The sequence below is a fragment of the Leuciscus leuciscus genome (assembly GCF_965113295.1).
Source record: "Leuciscus leuciscus genome assembly, chromosome: 22".
In the NCBI taxonomy this organism is placed as follows: domain Eukaryota; kingdom Metazoa; phylum Chordata; class Actinopteri; order Cypriniformes; family Leuciscidae; genus Leuciscus; species Leuciscus leuciscus.
In genome coordinates, this window is record NC_138746.1 from 3,532,362 (window position 1) to 3,557,300 (window position 24,939).

The following is a 24,939-nucleotide window of genomic DNA, read 5'->3' on the forward strand; positions in this document are numbered from 1 at the left end:
GCCAATTTTGTTTTAAATGACTTTTAGCAATGCAATCAAATGATGAGTTGGGATGTTGGAAATCACAGTTTATATAGAAAGGTTAATTCATACTGGAAGTGGATGGAAATGCATTGTATTCTGGAATACAGTATTACAATTTTTTTATATATTTTTTTTATTTTGTAATTAGAAGGATTGCTATGTAGAGTGATGTATGGAATTACAAGTTTGCATCAAAATCAGGAAAGTACTCAAATTGTTCTCGGCATCTGTTCTTTAGACATTTAAACAAATGAAACTGCGCAGAAATGTATATGTTTTAATATTCTGAATTAAATTATTGATTGTTTTAGTCATGTCATACAATTACACTAGCTCTTTATCTCACTTTGTAATTAGTTTGGGATAAATTACTTTGGTTACCATGGGACATCCGAGAGCCAAACAAACAGTGCTGCAACACTGCAAATGCACTGCATTATTCATTAGCTCGTTCACTGTGTGACAGGCAGAGCACTTGCATGGAGCTTCTACACCACCAGGTATGCTTATTTCAATATATCCATTAGCAATGTTAGTGACCTGATATCCCAGTCTCAGAGTAGCACATGTAATGTTTTGTTCCCCCCCAAGTAATGCATTTATATAGACATGTATTCAGTAAAAGTGCTTGTTTCTTGTGCTAGAGGAATGACATCTACACTGGAGGATGGCTTGATAAAAACGAGCTCAATAGAGCAGGTTGTGGCTCCTCTGTCCACTCACCTGTGTCACCTCACCCTGCTGTGCGGGAGCGAGACTGAACTCCACGAACTCGTCCCACTGGAAGCTGCAGCTAAAGCCGTGGCCAAAGCATCCAAAAACATGGCAGCTGTAGCCACGAGGTCAGTTGCATGATTGTTTTTCTAACGGGGTAGAAGGTGAAGCATATAAATATTTACATTATAAAAACTAATTTCCCTCAGGCGTTCTTCCACCTGATTGTTCCATATAATGTGATAATATAATTTAAAAAAACAATCTGCTTCTGCACATTCATTCCATTTTTCATTTGCACATTCTACACTTCCATTTTGCACATAACTACATCTATATATGTGTTATTCTATCAATTGTGTATTTTCTATATTTTTTATTGTATGAATTGTATTTAAATGTAATTTAAATGTAATTTAATTTAGTTTAAATGTATTGCTTTTTAATTATTATTATGTTATATTTCTTTTTACCACCCTCACCAAGACAAATTCCATGCGTGTGTGTGTGTGTAAACATACTTGGCATTAAATTTCATTCTGATTCTGAAATGTTGCCTTATGAAAACAAAATTGGGGGAATTACTATGGTACATGTAAAAAAAAAAAAAAAAAAAAAAAAAAAAAAAAAACGTACTATATATATATATATATAGAAATAAAAAAAACATTAACTTGGTACCATGTGTGGGGAAAAACCAAGGAAATACCATGCTACTTTTCTGTTCTATGGTATACCGGGTCCACAGAGGATTGATATTCACGTTATACCTCATATCCTTGCATTCAGGCTAGTGGCAGATACTGAAGACGAGATCCTGAAAATGGAGATGGATCCACTTGTGGAATCTCTGACTGTTTCAGGTCAACATGTGCTCCTGGCCACCCAAAAGCTCAGCATACAACCAGAGGTCATCGAGCACAGAGAAGAACTCATCGAAGCCACTCAAAACGTGCTGTTAGGTGTGGTCAAGGTAACGCATCTTTTGTGCTGTAAAGAAAAATAACTGTATTCTGAAATGAGATTTATGGGTTGTGTACTGTACTGTAGGCTTATATCAGGGGTTCTCAGCTCTAGACCTCAGTGTTTACTTTCTTTAGTCCTTGATCAAACTCACCAGCCTGTAACTTTCTGTTAATCCTGAAGACTTTTGCTGTGCCCGAAATCGCCCCCTATACCCTTAAATAGGGCACATGAGGGGACAAACATTTGTAGTGGTGTCAGAAAGTGGTGACCATAGTGGACGATGGCCCTGTCCCAAATGGCACCCTAAGCACTCGCGGTCTTCCTACGAGTCCGCACTTTCGTGAAGTAATGCTGAATGAATTACCGCGTCTGACCAGAAGATGGCGCCGCAGTTGAATCATCTATCCAAATGCAGCGTAGTAGGGCGAATCATCCCGATAGCAAAGCAGGGGGGGGGACGCCGCTGGCAAAACCACCAACGCAAGTTTGAGAGGTGGCGCCCTGACAAATCTCGCGAGAATCACGACTTGCTTTACGGCACAACGTCACATACATCAACAACATATGAAGCAGCCTCTATGGAAGACACTAGCACGCATTTCAGACGTGAATCATGGCAGAGTCAACTAAGAAAACGCGGTCAGAAGAGTGCAGAGACGGCTCTGCGCGAGTGGTATTTACGACAGTAACGTTAATATACAAGTACTCCACATGACTCTAGGGGTCGCTGTTTGAGAAAAACGGAAACTGCATAGTGTGCCTTTAAACAGCAAGCAGAAACTATGCAAAAGTGGCACTCAGTTTCTGAATTTACTCAATCGTTTTATGGAATAGTGAATGAGGGAATAGGGGGCGATTTTGGACACAGCCCTTGTTTAGCTTATTCGTGTGTGTTTGATCAGGGATGGAGGAAGGAAAGTGAACATTGAGGGCCAGAGTTAGGAGCCCTAGCCTACATGTTTGTGTTGGGGAAAATTCACATGGGGAAATCATAGTTTATTTAGAGTTGTGCTGCAACCCTTGCTGTAAATCTATCTCTAACTCTTAAACATTAAACATGAACTTTCAATCAAATCTTTTGAGTTTTGCAGAAAAAGGTTTACCATCTAAACACGATCGGCTTACATGATTGAAATGCCCCTAATTCCGATTGTTTTTGCACTATAGATCCTCCTAGTTGAAGATGATGCAACTATAAGGAAGATCACGGCAGCTGCTGACTGGCTTCTGCAGTGTCTTTCTCAAGTTGGAGCTGCAGCGAACATCTCGTCCTTATTAAAAGCATTTCAAGTATACTCAAAGGCAATGCTGTTTCTTCACAAATTAGTGGTGGAAAGAATTCAGGAACTGCGTGACGGCAAACAGCAAGAGCATTTGAGGGCTTCTCTGGAAACCCTGAAAAAATGTGTTTCTATGCTGCACACTGCCATGTACACGACCATCAAACATCCACACAGCGAAGAGGCTCAGGGTGCAAAGCAGTACATCTTAAACCAGGTGGATTCAACTGTAAATGACATCATAACCACACTCAAGAGCAACTGTGAACCAGCCTCCACGGGTTCATGTGGATACTACACTGAAATACAGAACAAGATACTAAGACTGCTGTCTGACCCTACTTCTGTTAAAGATGGTGGGTTTGATGTTATGCTTCATGACCTAGTGTTTCACAGCATGGCGGTAGCAAACACGTCTCGGAGGGATGTTCAGTTTGAGGTTGCTGCACACTCCAAGCAAGTCCTTCAGCTCTGGTCAGAGATATCACATCACATGAAATGCTGTGAAGATCAACAGCTTGCAAAATCATGTGCTTCCCTATTGCAGCAAATCCACAAACTTGAAGATGCTGTGGTAAAAGCCAGCCAGTTGCAAGTAATGAACATATTTGTCACAAGTTCAACTCCCTTGGAACAGTTGGTGCACACCGTAGGCTATACTTTCCAGGATGAGCAAGATGATGATGGGTTGAATGTGGAAACACTTTGTGTGCAACTGGAATCCTTCACGGCTCATGCTGACAAAATATTAGAGGTGGCTGGCTTCATCTCAGCTTTAGCGTGTGATGAAAAGAGTCTTGAGGGTGTAGAGAACTCAAGGGGATGCATTATGAGACTGAAACATGCAATTGCAGCACTTGTACAAAATTTTGAGGAAGACAAGGTGTGTTCAAGTGAAGCTCTGGAAAAACTAAAAGAGATGCATCAGAGATGGTCAGAGGAGATGGAGCAGCTCTTGCATGCTTGTAGTAGCATTATAAACGTGAAGGACTTTGTCTGTGTTGCTTTGCAGGAGATGGAGAGAAACTTCAAGGGGTGCATTGAGGCACATAAAGATGAGGATGCACAGTTTCTCACAAAACAGGCAAGCTTGCTCATTGGCCACATGAGCTTGGTTATCCAGCTCGTGAGAAGACATGTCAGTAGGAGTGACAATCCAATCTACCGTAATGGACTCCTGGTTCTGATAAAGCAAGCGGAAGAATCTGCTGCTGAAGTTGCAAGCTGTGTCACTGATGTATATTCTCACACCAGTCTTAGCAGCGAGGCTTTCTCATTGCTTTCTACTAGTGTCTCAACAGCTTTAAAACACTTTGACATTCTACGTGAAGGACTTGATGGTTTGCAGCATCCACATCTTCTCAGCCCACTTCGGGAGGGAGCTCGCCACTCTGCTGGTGCTGTACCATGTACTACGCCCATTTCAGAACATGAAAGATTATCTTCAGACTCTGATAAAACAGAATCTTCAGTGCAAAGTTCCACTAGTGAAGAAATTCCATGTCAGCTTGAAGTTAGTTTGGAGAATCAGGCTGTTCATACAATAATAGACCATGTTGTGCCAATCACAGAAGAAGCATGGGTTGCACCTGTCATGGAATCTAAAGCTGTTGTACATCTCCACAATATTGAGTTGTTGCCTCTTTTGTGTGAAGTTGTCTGCATGACCAAAGGTAAAGATGTAGAGGCTCTCAACATGGCTTGCACTGGAGTTCTAGGACTCTCAAATAGCTATGCCCAAGCTACAAGAGAAGCCATCAGTGTCATAGACGCAGCCGATAATGAAGAAGTGGAAAGTCTACGGTCCAAACTCGTGTCATTGACACCCTTGCTAGTTCAGACAGCGCAGGAAACAGCCATGAGCTCAGCCATGGGTACATATAGCATTTATAAGCACAGTACGCAATTCTCTGACCTCATAAAAAATGTGCGGAAGATACTGCTGCCAGTGGCTGGGATGTGGTACCATGCTGTATCCTCTATGTTTCAAAACTATGTACCAAATATGTTGGAGTCCATCACACAGGAACTCACTGAGGTCATGTGTTTATGTGCAGATGCTGTGCAACTTGTGACATCAGCAGATATAAAGTTGATAGGTGGGTGTCATGAGAGTATAGGGTCTTTGCAGAGCAAGCTCCAAAAAGCTCAAACCAACACTAAGAATCTCACGGACATAGTGGGTTCAAGACCAACTCGAACTGATGAGCTTGATGGTCACTGCATGCTTTGGGCCTTGTCTGTCCAAGTACTGTTGAACTCATTGGATAAGATGTTGGGAACTACTACTACTGATGGTAAGGGGCACCTAATTACACATCAAATGACACCTAAGAAATGGTTGGCAGTAATGTCCGAGAACTCACTTCGTATACAAGAAGCCGCAAGATTGTCTTCTCTGAACTGTCGAGACACCTATAAAGTAAAGCTGCTAGGAGAGCTACAAGAAGACGTGAAGACGCTTATGGACTCCTACCTACAGGCTGCTGAAGGGGTTGGTACGGTGTCCCTCTCAAGTGCCCTGATGCTGGCGAAGTCAGAGCTGCTTCAGAGACAGCTTCAGATTAAAATGAAAGCACTGTGTTGTCTTTTGAGCAAAGTTAACCAAGATTATGTGATGGCCATTCAAAATACTATTGCTTTGGCATGCTCGGTCCAAACAAAAGACAGTGACATGGAAACTGAAGACAAACTTGCGCAATTTGAAAGTGCTTCAGAATTGCTTATGCAGAATGTTAAGAACGCCGCAGACTCCATCCAGGACTGTTTCAACTTCATTAGAGACCCAAAGGAAAGGTCCAATCTGAGATTCATTAATGACCACTTGACATTTCAGATGTCAGACATTGTGAGTAGAGCCAGATTAATAGCAGAGACGCAAACTCTTGGAGACACTCTCACTCTTGATGTTCACTCACAGTGCTGGTCAGCAAAGGCACATTACCTTGTTGAAGAACTCAGTAAAGTTGATGGAATTCTTGTGGTCACAAAGGAACAGATCAAGTGTGGCTTGCAGGGCAAAGAGTCTAGTGGATTTGTCATGTCCCGGACACAAAAGGCAACACCACATCCTATTTCCACAAACACTCAAGTTCCTATTAAAAGCAAACCAAGTACTAGTGTCTCAGATGTGTCCAATCAGGAACCAAAGAAGGTAACACAATTGTTTATGATTCATGTAATTGTACACAAGCCATGTCAAAAATCATTTATCTACCCTAGGAAGAGACATCCCAGAGGAGCCCAGGAGGTCCTGTGTTCACTTTAGTAGGTACAACTCTCTCTTACACGTCTCTCTTTCTGAAATGGGAGACTGAGAAGTGGGATGACAAGGGTAACCAGATTGTCAAGGTGACAAAAGAAATGGCAGATAAACTCTATCACATGGCCCAGTACCTAAAGAAGAAAGGGCCAATCCAGGTCAGAAACGTTTAAAGTTTTGTTTTGAACAAAGTTTGTTCCCATATTGACAAAAGTTTGTTTCCCCTGTAGACTAAAGATGCTTTTGTAACATCTGCTAAAGATCTCGTCTCAAGTGGCCAGTCGATCACCCAGTTTGTGCGTGTCATAGCGGACCACTGTTTGGACAAGCATTGCACAGATGAGCTCTGTGTCATAGCAGAGCAGATTCTTACCATTTCCAACCAACTTACCATCATTTCTAGGTGAGAGATGATCAATAGCATATTAATCTCCCTGAATCCCAACAATTCTGGTTGAAGGTCTTTCTTCCCTACATCATTGACTAATTCAATCTTGTTTAAACGACAATATTACCAATAAATTAAACGTGCAAAAATCTCATGTGACCCAAGGGGTGCATGGTGTCTCTCCAGTGTTAATGCAGTTACTCCTGGGTGCAAATCATCAGATGAGATCCTGGTGAAGAACGCACAGAATCTACTCCAGACAGTTATCCAAGGAGTACGAGCTGCAGAAACTGCTTGCATCAGGGTAAGAGAAGTTGAAAAAGCTTTACTCCAAAATAAGATTTAGGGAGCAAAAGGTTCACTGTGGTGAACAGACAAGGCAAAAAGGAAACCAAAGTCTGGTGGAAATCCAGAGTTCTTGCGAGAGCACAAGTTGAATTTGCTCAGCGACTTTACTCTGGCGTCGAGTAATGATGCTCATTAAATATGCCCTTGTATCCGAGCTGCACCAATCACATCGGGTTATCTGATATAGGCGGAGCTAAACAGAAGACGACAGCGCTGCGACGTCGAAGTCATTAGTAAACATTGCAAGATGGCTATGGATGAACACCAGTTGTTTGAAACAGCTTTGGCCGCTACAATGAACGAGTTAGACTTGGCTTTTTATCTAAAAGAGGAACAGAAGACGCCGCTCGAATCCTTCCTTTGCAAGAAGGGCGTTTTTGCTGTTTTGCCGACCGGATACGGCAAGAGTCTAATATACCAGCGTATGGGGCTTGTTGTTGTGATTGGTCGTAGTGTTATCCAATTGCGTGCAGTGAGATTTTCAAATGCATGCTTGGTGCCGCCCCTCGAGCTGACCGACATTAGTCGTTAGTCATTAGTCGATGCCAGACCCTTAATCTTTCAGATTTAGGTCTGGATTTCCAGGCAACATTACACCAGGGAATGAGTAAAAAGTAGTGGTGTCTATCTTCTCCTGTATGTTATCTGGCATGATCAACTTTGATGTTTTCAATTTTAAATGGCTCTATCTGATTTTACAGGGTTTGAAACAACCTGAGCCAAACTCTGAAGCAGCAAAGGCAGCAGCTTTCTGTTTCCAGTGGAAAAAGAGTCTCCTTATCCACCGAGCTCAAGAACAGCTCAACCCTGAAACCGATGATTTGGGGCTACGTAGGACCTCCCAGCATTCAGCAGCTCCCAGCCTCGCTCCACCCCTCAATGTGTTAGAGAATTACAAACGAGTAAACATGAAATAAACGGTCTTCATTTTTGCCTGTAACTTTTGGTTTTATTCTGTTGTTATTGTTTAGTGAGAAACCATAAAAGAGCCTGTACACAATTTGCTCTGTGATAAAAAAATAAAAAATTAATTTCAGAGGCCATAAAAATAATGCAAATGCATAATGCAAAGTCTAAATAGAAATTGCATGCCTGATCACATTTATAAATCATTTACCCGCAATACTTATACATGTTCAGACATTTATATATTATAAAATGAATGTGCAGAAAAAATACATAAAATACATGTTGATGAGGTATACATATTTACGCATTCAATAATTGCGAGGATTGTAATCTTACATTAGGAATGTTCTTTTTTTTGTTGCATTTAATTGTTCATTTTCAACTCATTGTCTGATTGTTTTATATTATATGTTTCAATTACAAACATTTTTGGCGATAGATTTCAGCATACATACATTTCATATATAAGATCGGGTGTACAATTCATACTTCGAAACAAATGATGATGTGACATTAAACCCATTTTGTTTTTGCACAGAGCACTTGTATGGCCTCTGAATAAACATTTACTATAAAACGAATAAAATGCAGAAGGCTACAACAATGACTGAAGTCAACATCAGAATCACATAATTCATTTTTATTTTATTTTAGACAATGAATTAAAAAAAGGAAGAAGGTGATTGCTGTATTTAAATTCCCTTACTAGCATTTCAGTCAATGGTAAAAGAACGCAAAAGCAATTCAGCATTTTCTGTGGAAAAATATACATTAACACAATAAAAAATATCTACACAAAAGAACAATGACAATAAAAAAGATGAAAAATGCCTCGAGTGTTAAAAAGAAAACCATTTACAATAGAGACTCTCTGAAAGGAATCTCATACGTTAAACCTTTTTCCTCACCAAAATCACAACTGTACCTTTGATGAAAATGCACATTTTAGATAAATGAGACATAGAAGTTCTGCTATATTACAGTGTTTATATATGCTTTGTATGTAGTTATGTGATAAATACTGTGGGAATTTAGCAAAAATGTATATTTTTAATAGATTTATGTATTACACAGTACTACAAATATGAATACTATAAGCCACACATCCCTTTTAACCTTCTAAAGCAACAATGTGTCACTAATGCGCACCTGATCAGCAGACTCTGCTTACCAAAGTGTCCATATACCAGATACAAATGTACTTAAAATGCTTCTTGAGCAAATAAAGTCCTTTGCTGTGACACAACTGACTATCTAATGAGAATCTATAAACGCACAAGAGCCAAAAGAAAAGTATCTCTGCTTAGACAATGATGCAGCAGTGGAGAATATGTGTACAAACAAATATAAATAAATAGAAAAGCTTCATATACATGCAGGGTGAATACAAAGTACAGAACACAGTAAATGCATGAGCTATATTCAGTATAAGTGTGTTTACTGACAGAATGGTGAGGCTGTCGGGTCAAAGGTTTTAAAGACATCCCTCAGGGGCCTGTCTTTCTTCTTACTGTCTTTGTCCTCCTCATCCTCTTGCGGAGTCCCACCGGCAGATCCCACAGGTTTGTTCTGGCGTGGGTCCGTGTAAGCAGGCCGTATCAGTCCTGCTAGTGCCTGGATGGGCAAGTTGTGCACAGCGGGAGCTGGCGCTCGGACTGGCGAACACGGAGACGCTGGCATTACTGTAGGCACAGGAGGAGGAGGAGCAGGAGGATTTGACGTACAGCCACTTGTGTTGCTCTCAGAGTCATCAACTGGACTTTTTTCCTCTTTTTCCATCCCTGTTCCCTGTGACGGCGAGGCATGTGGTGGAGAGCTTTGGAGCTTCGCAGAAGGCTTTAGGATACTCGATTTTTTAGGGTGCTCCTCGCTTTCACGTTTCGGGGAGAGTAAGCTGTGATTGCGCGGATCGTATAAACTGATCCCACCTAACAGCGTGGTTGGACTATCAAGACCTGCACCGATGGAAGATGCCAGACGGGGAGCATATGGAGGCAACTTCTCCGAATCGGGCTTAACGGAAACGGCAACCGGTTGGTTTGAGGATCCACGCTGTAGCCGTGGATCTCCTCCTCCTGATGGACTCTCCCTCACACCTGGAGGCTTGGAGTCCAGGCTGCCAGATCGGCTGATTCTGGGATCAAGAGTCTTGTGAGTACGTGGGTCCAAGGGCTTGTCCGGATGGTGGTGGCGAGAATCTACCGTCCTACCGGGTGGGCTCCCGAGTCGACTAACACCCTCCTTAAAGCGGGCGGCTGCGAGACGTGGATCAGGAGAAGACGGAGTTGCTGATGGAGGATGATCCGGAGGGGAGGAAAGGGTACGGTTTAGTTGAGCATCTGCTATTAAAGGTGGGAGCGGCAGGTTTATGGAGTGCTCCTGTTTGGGAATCAACAGAGGAATTAGGTCTTCTGGAGCCCAAACCACGGTTTGAGCAAAGGCCGGACGCTGGAGGAGTATATCCACCCGGATGTGACTAAACGGCTTAATCTGACAGCGCGGGTCTCGCAGAGTGGCTCCAGGACTGGGATCCAATGGGATCAAGGCTGCTCTTTCCCTTAGCTCTCTTTCAAACTCATCATCATCCTCTCCAGTGGGCGGTTTGTGGGACCTGGAGGGGTTTGGGTGGCGATGAGCGTCAGGTTTGGAGGCATCCATGGGCTTCAACTTGCGTGGGTCTCTGGCAAGCCTTGGATCCCCAACACCATCTCCAGCATCTTTCCTGGGGTCTGGAGGTCTCTGACGCGGGTCAGTTTTTATTCGAGGATCGCTGGGCAATGCTCGCTCCTTTTGGAGTCTAGGGTCGGCTGGTGGCATGCTTGGCTGGTTTTTAAGCATATCATTCTGCTTCTTTAGAGAATTAAGGATGGCTGTTACGCTGCTGCCCTCTTCCTCGTCACTGGAGTACCAATTAGGGGTTTCATCTAATAAACAGAAATTATATTAGAATATAAATTCAAACCGGAACCAAGAACTATCCATCTTTGCTAGTTTATTACTATCCAATAATAACACTGGGTTGACTATATACATTTTTTTTTTTAAAGTTCTTAGTTTCAGTGCTGCAGGAATTATGTAATTTTGTAGGCCGACGCTTGATTCTTACAAGTTCTGTCTTCAAAATAATTTTCACAAATTAACCCAGTTTAAATGAATTTCGAAGTCTAAATACAATTGCCAGAATTAGAAAGTTAAAGACAGGCTATAAACAATCCTGACTTCAACTCCGTCACCAAGCTTTCGACAACTCTTTCAATGAGTATGTTTACATGCACACTCGTAATGCAATTATAACGCGATTTTGGCAATATTGCCATTAAACTTTACCTCATCATGTAAACACAATAGTTTGATAAAACTAATGCAATTAAAATCTTAATTGCACCACTGCTATGTTCATCACGGCACCGAATAATATCCAATATGTTGGTAGAAATGTGTTTTGCATTTGATGCAAGTAGTTTAAAACAGTGGCCAGTAACATGCATGTATATAACAAGTATGTGAGTTCATAATTTGTGCTGTGGGGTGTGCAAATAATGGCGGTAGAAATAACCACACTTCTGAGCAAATAATCAGAATAACGAAAATTGGATGTAAATAGGACAGCAGAGGTTTGCCCGTGTCATTATACTGCGATTAAGTCCTAACTCTGATTATTGGAAAAGATTGCATTATTGGTGCACATCTAAACATAATAATTCTTTATTTAAAATCAAAAAGTTGAAAAGTTTTAGAATAGTTTGTAAGAATGTGAATATAAACACAACTAGGCTGTAAAAGTAGATATTGAGTAGATGAGTTTTCCTGTTCATCATGATGATGTTAAATGTCCCCGACAACCTCTGTAGTCCCATTTAGCCACTGCCTTTTTCCAAGACATGTAAAAACTTTTTTTTTTAATCACAAGTGGTGTATTACTGATGCATTTTGACACATAATAAAGTATCTTGAGCTTGTGTTAACCACAGACCTTATTTCAAACATTTAACCACATTAAAAAAACTAACTTTTTTCCCATTTTCAGAACTCATTCCTGCAGCACACCATTGTTCAAAGTTAAAGCAATATTGTTTCAAAATGTTTATTTTTCAACATCCCTCTCTAACCTTTCTCTCTGTTGGGAGGTGCAGACCCTTGTCCACATCCCTCGTCCCTATGAGAGTCAGAGTCTTGCTTGTTCTGGTTTAGATGTAAAAGCAAAACCTTCTGTACAGCTGGCAGGAAGTCCTGCATCCCACTGGAATTAGTGTTACCATGTGGCTGGGAGTCCTGGATGGGTCCCTCATCTGTAGGTACAACAGAAATAGTGTATTTCATAAATATCAAGCTATATAAGCATCTATTAATGGAAACAGACTTTTTAAAGCTAAATGAAGACCTACCCCCTTGGGCCAGAGACTGACTGCTAAACAAATTCTTGAAGAACTCGGAGGGCATCTGGCCCATGTTTGGGAAAGGCATTTTCATTTGCATGTCAGGCACAGGTTGAAATGGAGCCCCCTGGTGATTCAATGGAGGATGGTTCATGTGCTGCATGTTGACGTGGAAAGGAGGAGGCTGACCTGGAGGTGGCATTGGAGAGCACTGACCAAAGCCTTGGGGTGGAGGTTGGCCTGGAGGACTTTGGGGCATTCCTGGACCTGTGAATGGTAGGGGAGGGCTCCTTATGGAGCCTGGATGAGGGGGATGGGAAGGATTGGGTGGAGAAGACATCATATTGCCAGCCTGCATATCCTCAGGGCTACTTCCAAACTGTGGACCACCTTGAAACTGTCCAGCAGGGGGAGATGCACTGTTGTAGAAATTGGGCCTGCAATAAAATACACAACAAATTAATGCACAAATAAAATAACAAGATATAAAATCATAACTAGAGCGTATTTCAGTGACACTCATTTGGACTATTGGGAGGAAAAAGTTTGTGAACTTTACTTTTCTATCATTTTGAATAGGTAATCCATCCATGCCAACAACGGTTATCAAATTTAAAGTAGTTTGACTTGCAAAACATGGATGGGAATCCACTATTCATTATGACTTTATGAAACAAGAACAGGAGTATGAAAAAGGCAATGCTAAAGCTGGTTATATCAGATGTAAACAGACCAATCTTGACCAAATATTCTGGATGTAAACACAGTTAAAAGGGGATTCAGTCAATAAATGCCAATAGTACCTTAGAGCAATCTTCTGTGCCAAGTCCACAGTAGGCTGAACTTTGATCTCAAACAGAGAGGGGATCTTCTTTCCTCCATCCGGGGGACTTCCAGGCCCAGGGGTGGGTAACAATCCAACTCCGGGAGGGGGTTTCGGCAGTGGGGCAATTCCTTGTTTTCTCAGATCTGCTAACTCCATCTCATCTTCATTGACAGTTTCCTCATCTGTATTTAGGATCTAAAATGTGCGACATCAATCAAGTTTCCATTGCATGCCTTATTTGTTGAATTTGACCAAATATTTCTAAGAGTTGAAAATAAAAATTAGCTAGATATGAGATTGATATTTCCATACCTGTGGCTGGTGGCATAAATTGCTTGGACTACTCTTACAAGTTAGTCATCTAATTGTTCTCTGTTAGTTACATAAAAAAGTAAATTGATCTAATTTGAATCTGAAAAGTAAGACTTATTACCCCTTGTGGGTCAGACTAGTTCTTAAGATACAGTCTTAACATATTGGCTGTTTATGCATCTTGCCACTGGACTGCATATAAACAGTAGCTTTCCTGTAGCTCAAACAGTAGTGCATTGGCGCTTGCAAAACCATGGTCATGGGTTCGATTCCCAGGGAAAGCAAGAACTGATAAGAATGTAAATGTGTACCTTGAAATGCAATGTGAGTCTGCCAAATGCATAAATGTAAATGTAGAGTAAAGTCAAATCACCCTCATTTATATAGCGCTTTTAACAATATGAATTGTTTCAAAGCAGCTTTACAGTGATAATAGGAACTTACAGTAACAGAGGTTGTTTTGGCTTTACAGCAGCTCTAGGATAAAGTTATTGTCCAGCTAAAGTTAGTTTTATAAAGTGCTAAAAAAAGCATAATTTTGAGCCTTATTACTATTGCATAGCTGAGCAAGGCACATTATCCCAGGTTACTTAAAATCATCCAGAATCAGTGCATTTTAATTATGCATAAAGTGCATGTGTTTGTAGGGAAACTGAATGTTAAGTGATAAGTTAGCCCATACCTTGTCCAAAAGTTCCTTGGTAACATCGGTTAAAGGCTCATGGGAAAACTTGCAGTTATCTCCTTGATAACACTTTGCTCCGGTGTGAAAGAACTTGCAAGGATACTCACATAAACTTTAAGGTCAAGGTCCAAAACAAGGAAAAAATAAAGCTGCAAGCATAAATTAAAGGGCCAAGCACAAAGAAGTCACGATAAGTCATGGCAGCATCAGACAATGATTAAGACATATTAAGATGATTTTAGGCAAAATAGCTGAAAAAGATTATGACCAAATTGATGTGGTGTGGTCAGAGTAAGGTCATAATGACACATGCAAAGTTTGGTGTCAATAAGTCAAAGCATTGCAGAGACACAGACTCAAAGTCGTTCTGGCATCATGCCATCAAATTTGTCTCTGCGGTATACAAAAACGTTTTCGTCTATTGACACGAAATTCATAACTTTTTGCCAACATGGTCTGAAGATGATTTGAGTCGAATTTTGTGAAAATCGGACAGATGGTCTAGGAGGAGTTCGAAAAAGTAGGTTTTTAAAGAAAATCAAAATGGCGGACAGGAAGTTAATCTGACTAATCTGATAAATATGTGTATCTTTGTTCTCGGCATTACCCAAGAAATTTCATTACAATAGGGCTAATTTAATCGAAAGCTATTAACATTTTTGGAAATTTCATTTTTTTTTTTTTTACCACAAGGTGGTGCTGTCTCGAAACTTTTTGAGTACAGGGCATGGTGCTGATGACACTTACCGAGTTTCGTAACGATACAGCAATGTGTTCATAAAATATAGCATTTCACACAAAAAAAAAAAAAATGGCCGACACCCAATATGTGATATTTGGCCAAACCGCTCAAAAGTTATAAGCAAAAAGAGACATTTTTCATATCTCCCGACCACTAGGTGGCTCTGTGTCGAAACTGTGCATGTACCCTTATGTCATAGTTGTCATTACACACACCAAGTTTGGTCAGAATGCGCTAAAGCGTTTCGGAGATATAGCCTCACGTCCAATTTTGCTCTTCGTCTAATTCTTTCACGCATTATTCGAGAACGGATTGACGAATCAACTTAAATTCCATACATTTTTGTCACCATGGTCTGAAGATGATCTGGTTTAATTTTGTTTCTAGCCCTTACGGTTCAAATGTTATAAGCATAAACGTAAGTGAAACTTTGGACAGTTAGTGGCGCTAGAGGGATTGAGTTAAGAAACTACAAAATGGTTGTGGTTAATGTTCAGACTGTCCTCTATCTGTGTGCCAAATTTCATAACTTTCCCACAAGCAGGTCTATGAGCTGCCTTAGACTCAAGCGTGAAAGAAGAAGAAGCGGAAGAAAAAGAACACCACTAACGATTACAATAGGTGCCTACGCACATTCAGTGCTTGGCTCCTAACAAGAGAAAGCCCTAAAGACATGTGAAGATTATCTCTTTCACAGTTAATCTGTAAAAAAAAAAAAAAAAAAAAAATTACTCATCCAATAATGGTTTTGAAAGGATATTGTGCATGTATATACAGATATCTCCTTTGGTACAGTATCCCTGGACATAAAATTTGCACAGTTCCTTTTTCTTCTCTGGAACAACATTATCATGTTCAAACTTGCACTGGTCCCCCTGTAAGCAATGTGAATAAAAGATCTCAAAAGCACGTACACATTTTAAACAAACATTAATTAGATGAAATGTTTAACCATGTTTGTGTGATGTATTTGTATTATAGTTTAGAAATAGCTTACTTTGATGCATCGACCCTCAAGGAAATATTTACAAATGTGCCTCCCATTGTGTTCAACCGTATGTTGATTAATGAATTCCTGGCTCATGATTGGACGCTTCTTCTGGAAACTGGGCGGCCCTTTAGATTCCTGCTACAAAACATATGACGACATATAAAAAGAGTGCTCTGAGGTCCTAATGGTGATGATCCGATCAAAAATGAGAAATTCTCACCATGTCTCCTCCACCCTGCTCTCCTCCTCGACCACGGCCTCGGCCCCAGTTCTTGCCCTTTTGTTTCTTATTTTTGTTGGGCATTCCTCGCCCCCTGCCAAGGGCACCACGACCTCTACCACGTTGCCCACCAACTATATAACAAGTAAAAGAACACGAGATAACCACACGGTTCAGTCTGTTGGGTCTTCAAATGAATTTCCATGCAGACCTCTATAATATTTTGAAGTAAACAAACATACACTGCTGTTGTTGTTGTTGTCCCTTCATAATTGGTCTCTTGGCCTGGTCCCTCGGTGGCCCTCCTCTGCCACGACCAGATGACTCCTTAGCATGTTTGTATTTCGACAACTCCTCTGAGAAATCATCCTCGTCATCATAGTCATACTTTTCTTCACTGTAGTCACTGTATTTGTCCAGATCGCTGTTCTTGTGCTGCATTGATCTCGGAGGTTTTACAGGTTCATTTTCACGCTGGGATCACAGGTAAAAAGGTTAATTTATTGAGCGGGATGATAATATTTTTTTTTATTCTGTAGGGAAAACCCTGAACTCACCTGAGACAACTCGCTGTCATGGTCACGATATGTCCCTTTGCTCTTCTTGCTCTTAGGTCTTTCTTGACGCTCATGCTCCGAGTCATAGCTGTCCGAGCTGGAGCCACTGGATGGAGAGTGATGCTGAAATTGGAAACCATTGGGAGGAAAAAATCATTAAAGAAAAGGTAAAAACAAACGAGTTGCACAAAAAAAAAGAAATGCAATGATAGATTACCTTTTGCCGGTCTCGTCGTCTCCTCTTCGCCCGTCGCTTTTCTTTAATTTTCCTGTGTCGCTTTCGTGAATGCCGGTGTGACTTCTCATCTTTTACCTTCTCTTTGTCTTTCTCGGCCCCTTCAGACTCTTCCTTACTTTCCTTTACTTCTTCTATGCTTATGCCTTCATCATCTATTTCTCCATCCTCCAATTCACCATCCTCCCTGTTAAGAAAACGTTTGAGCATATCATTAACAAAAACGATCAAGCCAAGAAAAGACTATCAAATCAGTGAAATAAATTAATATTCTAGGCAAAACAGTATAGAAACACTACTATTAATGTGCATACTCAGTTAGGAGTTTGTTGATGCCAAAAAGCATCCACCCACAATGCTCTAGCAACCTCAAAGAACATCCTAGAAACTGCATAGCAATGCACTGGCAAACACCCACAACACCATAGTATAGTGTCGTTCAGTTTTGCTTGGGCAAACAACACTCGTTTTCTTCAGTACATTTAGATTTACAAGAATTTTATAAGTAAAAATAACTAAAAAGAATATAACACACAAAATAAGCTTCTATTCTAAAGATCATAGGCTGGATATGAATAATACAGTTTACTTTGCTTTTCATTATAGCCTATATATATATTTTTTTTTTTAATGAAGTTGTGTTTTTTTGGATATGTTTAAGATTAAATAAATCTTTTGGGTAATTCCAGAGTCACATAATCCTGGGGCATAAACTTTCTACTTTAAATGCCCAATGCAACATCAATGGAAAACTCTTTTTGGATTAAAACCAAAATGGACGTGAATGTTTGTTTTGCCAGTTGTCAAATTCCCAACAGTTTCTCAGCGTTAAAGTCTGGAGCGAGAACAAGGACACGATAACACTCTGAAGGTCTCTCAGTTTTAGACAAAGTAGGCCATGACACTGTAGAAAGAAACCAAGATCTATTGGATTTTTTCACGTCTGGGTATTACAGCTAAATAAATGGCCTTTAACACAGTGACTTAGCATTGAACATGCAAAAAAATGGCCCTTAGTGTGTTTAATAACCCAACGAGAAAAGATTTCAACACGTTTGTAAACAGGAGGATGTGGTCACTATGTATGTGAGATCAGTGGTTTGATGACAAACTTGGGTGTCTGTCTTCTGTGTTAAACTTTGAGGGCAAAAACAAGGGGAAATGGAAGCAAAACGCAATGATTACAATATTTAAAACACTTCTTCAATATTAAACATATGACCAATGATCTAATGGCTAAATTTAGATTGAAACGAAATGCATGTAATGCACACGCAGATGTGAGACATTGCTGTAAAAAGCTATCTGAAAAACAGCTGACATGTTTTGGAATTGAAATGAGACTGATTTTGCATGTGGATTCTGTCAAGGCCAAGCCAGCAATCTCTTTATTCAATAATGCATGCTATATCACTTGTTGGTCATATTTGCAACTGAAGTGCAATTATATTAATGGGATATAAATGCATCTGAATAAGGGTCAGATATTATTCAGGAATCAGGACAAAAAAAGCCTCCAAAATGCCCTAGATAAGTAGGGAGGGGTGGAAATGTTATCTGTTACATAACTTAATATTTATTTTATTCTAGGCCGATCTAGTTATGAGATCAAAAATATGACCATTTCAATAAATTGATTTAACATCAATTATGCCAATGAAATTTGACAAAAATGGGCAACATAGCATTATTAAAAATTGTGAAAAAGTTACATAAACTATCCTCTTAAATTCCCATTGCAACATTAATGGAGCAGCAAACTCTTGTTGGATTAATAAACCAATTGGGATGTGAATGTTTGTTTCAATGAACCGATTCAACAATTTCTAACAATGACATTTGACAAATATGGACAACACGCAGTGTGATGTTATAAACATTGTGATGATGAATGGTGCTCAATAAAACCATGAATGCATTAAAGAAAATAAATTGGGCCAGTTTTCATGTCAAGTTAACAATGGGTAGATAAACTTAAACTTATGTCAGACTCTTGTCAACCTGACCTGGTTGACAATTACAACAGCTCAACGCATGGCTTACAAAGCCTCAACAGTCCTGCCACGAATCCCTACCAGACATGTTTTCCTTTCCCAGGTGGGCGGGGCGTTCCGATGGTACGTGAGTGGGCGGGGCATAATAACCATTTACATGTTCAAAAGCCTTGAAACGACTTATTAACATTACTGTAATAATAACCAGCTACAGCCTTCTACAAAAACTCAAAATGTCCTTCAAAATCAGCTAGATAAGAGCGCAAACCAAGTGGGGGAAAACAATGAAAACTGACAAAGATGAGCAGTGTCACTTTCTTTCCTCTTTAACAGATATTAAAATGAAAGTGCATGCAGGAAAACATGACCACTACTTAGTGAACTGGGGGAAAGGCCTGTCCAAAAACGAAAACGAAGACTTGACGTTGAAAAAATAAAAAAACAAGATAGGTGCCAAAAGATTCACATTCACACACATGAACCTGCACAGTGAAGCATTTGCAGATAAGAACATGTTTACTCGACCTTTCTTCCCCTGTCAGCTCACAGTCTGTCATGTTTTTGTCAAGTACGGGGCTTGGGGGACTGGAGAAGAGGCTCACAAAAGCCATGATGGTTGGAAACGCAACTGGCCCTTCTCCGCAACCAGAGTTAGGAGCATCAGTCACTCGTTGGCTGAAGGTTTTGATATACTGACAGTCTGGAGAAAAACTCACGGTTTACACGTCTCAACAACACATGAGACGCTTAACAGACATTATATCCGGTCTCATGTTTAACGCTGTCTCAACACAGCTTTGATACCCTCAGCTTTGTTTATGTCCCCGGCGGTTTCACAGATGACCTGGTGCGAGACTGCAGACGCAGAATATAGTGTTTATAATCGAAGGTTTTTTCGGGATCTTCCACAGTCATGGCGGCCGCAACACTTTCGTGAAAATGGCTGCAAGGATCTTGCAGCAGCGTGTGGTCCCGCCCAGTTTGTGTTCGGAGCCAATCACTGGGCTTTCCGCCGTCGCGAAGCTGCATTGTCTTGCTCTACTATTGGTTGAAGCACTGGCGCCTAAGTGCGAGGGCAATTTTCTGTTGATCTATTGGTTGTTGAAGATGCCAATCATTTTGCTCAGCGCGTACATGTTAGTATGACGCACTATTTATATTCTGATGTTTATGACTTTGGTATCGGTTCTGTTTTTATCCTTTTATTTAATCAACAATTCATTTTCTAAAGTATTACAATATACGTAGCCCCTTTACATGTTTTGAAATTTAATCAACAAGAAAACAAAAAATACATACATACATACTTTAAAGACTAACATTTAATACGACAGTATATGGTGCAAATCATAAGATCTGAGTTAAACAGATATAGCCAAAACATGACAAAGGCTAAAAAGATTTAAACAATAACTCGCATTCCTAAAGCAATAGGCTACCTAAAGTACTATATACAGCATTTCCCATAAATAACCTGTTTATTGTATGCAAATAAATGACTGCAAGTGAGGCTAATTCCATAGCTAATTACAATACTGTGAAGTATGTATGTTAGACTATGCTAAATAAACTAGTTATAGCGACAATAAAGTTCCACAACATTTATAAACTTTTTAAAAAGGGTTCAACAATCTCAAGCATCACAACTTTAGTAGGCTATGTAAATTTCTTGCATAAACTTTTATTGCCCATAGAGATACAGAAATTATGTGTATTCTATGCTTGTGATTCAGTTCTATAGAATTAGGCCTATTATACATGTATGAAAATAAAGTATTTGTCTGTGGCCAAAATGATAATAAATAATATTTGGTTTGGAGTCACACTCGTTTATTTTATGTTTCCTGAGACATATTCATTAAATTCAAAGATAAAGATGCTTCTGATCTGTCACTTGTGTCCTCAGGTGGTTTTGTTGTGTGTCACCTTTTCCATATAAATAATAGAGTTAGGAACACCGGCAATGCAAAACCGAGAAAAAAGGCAGCCATTGCCCAAAGAACATGTTCTGTGATTTCTGATTTGTCCTCTGAAACAAAAAGATAGAGCAAGTCATTTGAGTTTTCACATAATTTATCACAATGCTCATATGAATTATTTATGCCCTTCTGAATCACTTACCATAGTTTTTTCTCAATATCCCATCCAGGCTTAAGTGTTCAGTCTCACAGGTAACACCGTGAGCACTCATGTTAATAAGGCTAAGATAGGAGGTCATCTGAAATGTGCCATCTCTGTGCGGGAGTATTCCAGTACTTGATACACCAAAATAGACCGGCCTTCCTTTTTGGGTCCAACGCACTCGGATGACATTCGGATAGAAGCCATGCACAACACATTTAAGATATTTCTGATCCTGTTTTCCTCCAGCAGATAAAAGTACTGCTGGTTTTGCTACATTGAATAAAATGTACACAAATTTATGAAATTGTCTGAATTTTGAGATTTATGTATAAATATACGATATTATAAATACAGTATATAGTCTCATAAGGTTCCATGTGAAAAACATTAAAAAACATTAAAAAACATTATAGCACTGTGTTGTTAAACAAATAGCTTTAGAATAACTTTATTATAAATCTGGCAATGAGGGTTGCTTTGTTTAAATGTACCTGCCCTAGATAGAGAATTGTTGGACTTTAAGAAGACAGTTTTCACAGCGGAGCACACCATCTTTAGTTTTTCTTCTTTCCTCTTAATGTATTCCATATGTTTTCTCTCTTCTTCTAACATTTTACCAGGTTCGCTGGTAGCAACCACAGCTTTCTTCACCAAATCCACATGCATGATGTCTTTACCATCGTACCCATAGCGCCATGTATGGTCTACTTGCCCTTGACTGTCGAATGCACACTCGATGAACTGCTGGTATGCATGTTCTTCTAAAGGAAAACAATAACATCAATCCATTTTTTATTGTCAATAATTTAAATGAAAATATGCACATAACATTGATACTGGTTCATTCTCAGGAAATGGTATAATGGTTCTAATATAATGGTTTAATATTTCTGACATCATATTTTGAGGAATTACATCTGTTGGACCAATGTTATGCTGCTATAAAACCTACTGGCAGATGTCAGTGTCCTCTGATTATTGACATATTAATTTAGCCTTGTTTACTTCCCTTCACAAATGCATTGCACATGAATCCAAATTCAACATCCATATAAAGTTTCCTCCTGTATTTTATTTCCCCACAGTGCAATAGCCTATTAACAACTAAACAACCCATTGACAGATGCAAGAGCAAGTAAGTTGTGCTTTATTTACATACACATCTATAAAATATATTGGCAAAGGATAATCCTCTAAGGACAGTCCTACCTGCGCCAAGGATGATTTCATGCAAAGCCACAATTAGGAGAAAAGTCAACATTTTGCTCTGACACAGTCCACGTCTACATTATTTAAAATGCGAAAGCGAAAAAACAAATTGTGAAATGATACCACAGGAAGTACAAAAGTGAAAGTGTGTTCACTAGAGTAGGGGGAACCCAGTGTGAGGAAACATAGGACCACCATTTATAGACAGCAGAACAACAGCAAAGAATTCTTCATGTTTAGATCTTTAAAGACGAGCCTTAGACATGGAAATATTAACTGTCCGAGCATCAGTGTTAACTCTTCTGCTGTATCCACAGATCATCACAATGTGGACAGGTAAATGATTCATAACGGTTTACTTTTTACTGTCAGACTAGACAATCTTTTTATGCATATAAGTTTAATACATTTCTCAGGAGTTAATGCTGCTTTCAGTGCTTTCAAATTACGAGTTTCCTGGTTAAAAATTCGACATGAACGTCCTCTCAAGTCGTATTTACCACTGGGAACTTTGGGGATACTTTTGATACCCGAGTTCCTGAGATAAGAGAGCCACACATGGCGAGGGGAGAACGATAGTTGCTGTGACTGCTATTCTTTATTATTTTTTTCCACAACTGCTACATCGTCTTGTCTTGTCCTTAGAGAGGAGAGAGAGAGAGAGAGAGAGAGAGAGAGAGAGAGAGAGAGAGAGAGAGAGAGAGAGAGAGAAATACAAACTCCACTAACACTCCTTGCATAAATAACACAAACAAAAAATATTAAAACGTCCTTGGACGTAACAGTAGTGCATTTACATACATGAACAACTATTTGAAGCATATTGTTTATATATAATAGCCTGTTTTTTACTGAAATTCCACTGACTGTAACCGGTCTTACTCGACCCGCTCTGAGCGGGATTCGATCCAAAGTCTCCGGCATGGGAGGCGGGCGCACTAACAAGCATGCTAAAGACCACAGCTGCTAGCATCAGGTGCTAGCGTGCCTCAATTGGGGCTAGGGGAGTGAGGTTTACACACACAGCTCTTACTGGCGTCGTCCGTTACATGACTATAGATAGCGTAGTAGGCTAACGGTGAATGTTTATATGGTTGCCAATTAATGGGACGCTAAATATCATTTTGGCTTTAATAAGATTTTCCCAGTTAATAGGTAAGAATAAACCTAGTGTCCTCCTGCTCTTTCAGACAACAAAGCACTTGAATGCAATGAGCTCATAATCACGACTTCAGAAGTGGGAAGTAGAACATTTCTGGTGGCATGTGAAGGCAGAATATTTACCCTCCTCCATCCCCAGCTCCTCCTCTCGTCCAGTCAGGACTTTGCCTTTCTCTTCTTTTCAGTTGATTTATGTTGTTGCTACATTAAATTATTGTCATTAAGAACATGAATGATATCTGCAATACATATGGTTCTGTTTTGATTAGCCTATGGGGGTTATCGCTGCGCTCCCTGCTCTTCTTGCCCAGAACAGAACCATACCGCCACTGTATGCTATCTGTCAATCATCTTTGATGTCCTAAAAGAAATGCATTTTTATAAATAACAAACCGATCAATTCCTTATCATTACTCTCTTTTTATTTTAGAGTACCATACAGTAAATGTCCTGGCCTATACTCGCATGATGGGAAACGGGTCCATGGATCAGGCAGTTGTTGTTTTGGTGAATGACAGCGTATTTGCATACTTTGACCAGGAAAATAAAACGTTTGCCCTACGTCCCAGTGCAAGCGCCGGATTTTCTGTTTTAGAGAAGCGCGACAGCATTTTCTGCCTGGGCGAGGTGACAAAGGGATTCTATCGACAAGCTGAATACCTGGAAAAACTCAAAGAGGAAACAAACTCATCAAAGCCACTTTTGGGTAAATCTGATGATCACCACTTACAAGTAAATTGCTTCTGTTTTGCAGAATCTTTTACTAATCTAATTATATTGCTTGTCCACAGTACGCCCTTCAGTCAATGTGTATACTGAGTTTCCTGAGGAAGAGGGAAAAGCAAATGTCCTTTACTGCTATGCCACGGGGTTTTACCCTGGTGACATTGAAATAAACTTTTTTCAAAATGGCCATAAGTCAATTGTGAAGGTAAAGACCTCTGACTTAATGTATAGCAAAGACTGGACCTTCAGAGTGTACAAGTACATGACTATCACCCCGCGGACTGGAGACGAGTACACATGTGAAGTGAGACACAGTAGTATGGCTGAACCCACAATGAAAGCGTGGAGTGAGTTCATTTCGTTCACTTTTTTTTAATGATGAAATACAAATTGCATTTAAAAAAGTAATACATTGCCTTCATAATACACACCTTCTGCTCTTTCCTCAAGGGCCTGAGTTTTCAGCAGCACACACATCACATCTCTACTGGGCTTATTCACTACCTCTCGGGATCCTGTTGGGCATCATGACATCTGTCCTGATTTTAAGAAGAACATGGCATTCTCAATTATAATGATGCTTTTGAAAAACTGAAGTATACATCTTATATACAGTAGATGAACACAGAATTAATTGATTTAGGTAATCTAATTCATCAGAGGATCTTTAAATTATTTTTATTTCATGTTTAATTTTAATATTTATTCTGTAAATCAATGTTTGCATGCATTAGTGTCCTTTAATCATTATAAAATAAAAATAAAATATTCTATATTTGCAGTGCAAGACCCACCCTGAACATCCGGTGGCAGCAAAACCCCAAAAATCTGACATGTCTTTCAATAAATTCAACTTCTCTACCTTTAAATTTTTTGAAGATTTAGGAGAC

At 39.8% G+C, this 24,939-nt stretch overlaps 4 protein-coding genes across 6 annotated transcripts; 2 read left to right on the forward strand and 2 right to left on the reverse strand.

Moving 5' to 3' along the window:
* Nucleotides 1–176: 176 nt before the first annotated feature.
* Nucleotides 177–8,171, forward strand: LOC309486126 (uncharacterized protein). Of its 2 annotated transcripts, none has more exons than XM_082153283.1 (7): nt 177–866; nt 1,528–1,711; nt 2,872–6,138; nt 6,207–6,404; nt 6,477–6,649; nt 6,821–6,938; nt 7,684–8,171. In XM_082153283.1, the coding sequence occupies exons 1-7, from the start codon at nt 634–636 to the stop codon at nt 7,897–7,899; spliced, it is 4,389 nt and encodes a 1,462-aa protein (XP_082009409.1). In that variant the 5' UTR covers nt 177–633; the 3' UTR covers nt 7,900–8,171. The 2 variants fall into 2 exon arrangements, with proteins under 2 accessions (XP_082009409.1, XP_082009410.1); XM_082153284.1 differs by having other exon boundaries at nt 669–866; nt 6,800–6,938.
* A 345-nt stretch (nt 8,172–8,516) lies between these two features.
* zc3h6 (zinc finger CCCH-type containing 6) lies at nt 8,517–19,798 on the reverse strand. 2 transcript variants are annotated; one of them, XM_082153293.1, is made up of 12 exons: nt 19,355–19,798; nt 16,818–17,022; nt 16,601–16,723; nt 16,286–16,517; nt 16,044–16,177; nt 15,830–15,958; nt 15,593–15,707; nt 14,088–14,197; nt 13,071–13,288; nt 12,277–12,704; nt 12,001–12,180; nt 8,517–10,815 (listed from the first exon to the last, which is right to left on the reverse strand). In XM_082153293.1, the coding sequence occupies exons 1-12, from the start codon at nt 19,438–19,440 to the stop codon at nt 9,329–9,331; spliced, it is 3,447 nt and encodes a 1,148-aa protein (XP_082009419.1). In that variant the 5' UTR covers nt 19,441–19,798; the 3' UTR covers nt 8,517–9,328. The 2 variants fall into 2 exon arrangements, with proteins under 2 accessions (XP_082009419.1, XP_082009418.1); XM_082153292.1 differs by having other exon boundaries at nt 15,830–15,961.
* A 283-nt stretch (nt 19,799–20,081) lies between these two features.
* Nucleotides 20,082–22,297, reverse strand: LOC309486234 (H-2 class II histocompatibility antigen, A-F beta chain). Its single transcript, XM_082153499.1, has 4 exons — nt 22,163–22,297; nt 21,445–21,714; nt 20,951–21,223; nt 20,082–20,858 (listed from the first exon to the last, which is right to left on the reverse strand). Exons 1-4 carry the CDS (start codon nt 22,212–22,214, stop codon nt 20,752–20,754), a joined length of 702 nt encoding a protein of 233 aa, XP_082009625.1. The 5' UTR covers nt 22,215–22,297; the 3' UTR covers nt 20,082–20,751.
* Nucleotides 22,298–22,321: 24 nt separating this feature from the next.
* LOC309486231 (uncharacterized protein) lies at nt 22,322–24,912 on the forward strand. The gene is made up of 4 exons (XM_082153495.1): nt 22,322–22,498; nt 23,754–24,029; nt 24,115–24,396; nt 24,500–24,912. Exons 1-4 carry the CDS (start codon nt 22,426–22,428, stop codon nt 24,622–24,624), a joined length of 756 nt encoding a protein of 251 aa, XP_082009621.1. The 5' UTR covers nt 22,322–22,425; the 3' UTR covers nt 24,625–24,912.
* The last annotated feature ends 27 nt before the right edge of the window (nt 24,913–24,939 follow it).

Excerpts from the sequence above, each read along its gene's own strand:
- zc3h6 (XM_082153292.1), bottom strand. The coding sequence starts at position 19,440 with ATGGCTTTTGTGAGCCTCTTCTCCAGTCCCCCAAGCCCCGTACTTGAC. Across the intron at positions 15,708-15,829 it reads TTGAGGGTCGATGCATCAAA|GGGGACCAGTGCAAGTTTGA; the intron begins GTAAGCTATTTC and ends CATTGCTTACAG. Across the intron at positions 10,816-12,000 it reads ACCTCCCAACAGAGAGAAAG|ATGAAACCCCTAATTGGTAC; the intron begins GTTAGAGAGGGA and ends TCTGTTTATTAG.
- LOC309486234 (XM_082153499.1), bottom strand. The coding sequence starts at position 22,214 with ATGTTGACTTTTCTCCTAATTGTGGCTTTGCATGAAATCATCCTTGGC. Across the intron at positions 21,715-22,162 it reads TGAAATCATCCTTGGCGCAG|AAGAACATGCATACCAGCAG; the intron begins GTAGGACTGTCC and ends GTTTTCCTTTAG. Across the intron at positions 21,224-21,444 it reads CAATTCTCTATCTAGGGCAG|CAAAACCAGCAGTACTTTTA; the intron begins GTACATTTAAAC and ends TATTCAATGTAG.
- LOC309486231 (XM_082153495.1), top strand. The coding sequence starts at position 22,426 with ATGGAAATATTAACTGTCCGAGCATCAGTGTTAACTCTTCTGCTGTAT. Across the intron at positions 22,499-23,753 it reads GATCATCACAATGTGGACAG|AGTACCATACAGTAAATGTC; the intron begins GTAAATGATTCA and ends TTTTTATTTTAG. Across the intron at positions 24,397-24,499 it reads ACCCACAATGAAAGCGTGGA|GGCCTGAGTTTTCAGCAGCA; the intron begins GTGAGTTCATTT and ends TCTTTCCTCAAG.
- LOC309486126 (XM_082153283.1), top strand. The coding sequence starts at position 634 with ATGTATTCAGTAAAAGTGCTTGTTTCTTGTGCTAGAGGAATGACATCT. Across the intron at positions 867-1,527 it reads ATGGCAGCTGTAGCCACGAG|GCTAGTGGCAGATACTGAAG; the intron begins GTCAGTTGCATG and ends CCTTGCATTCAG. Across the intron at positions 6,939-7,683 it reads CAGAAACTGCTTGCATCAGG|GGTTTGAAACAACCTGAGCC; the intron begins GTAAGAGAAGTT and ends CTGATTTTACAG.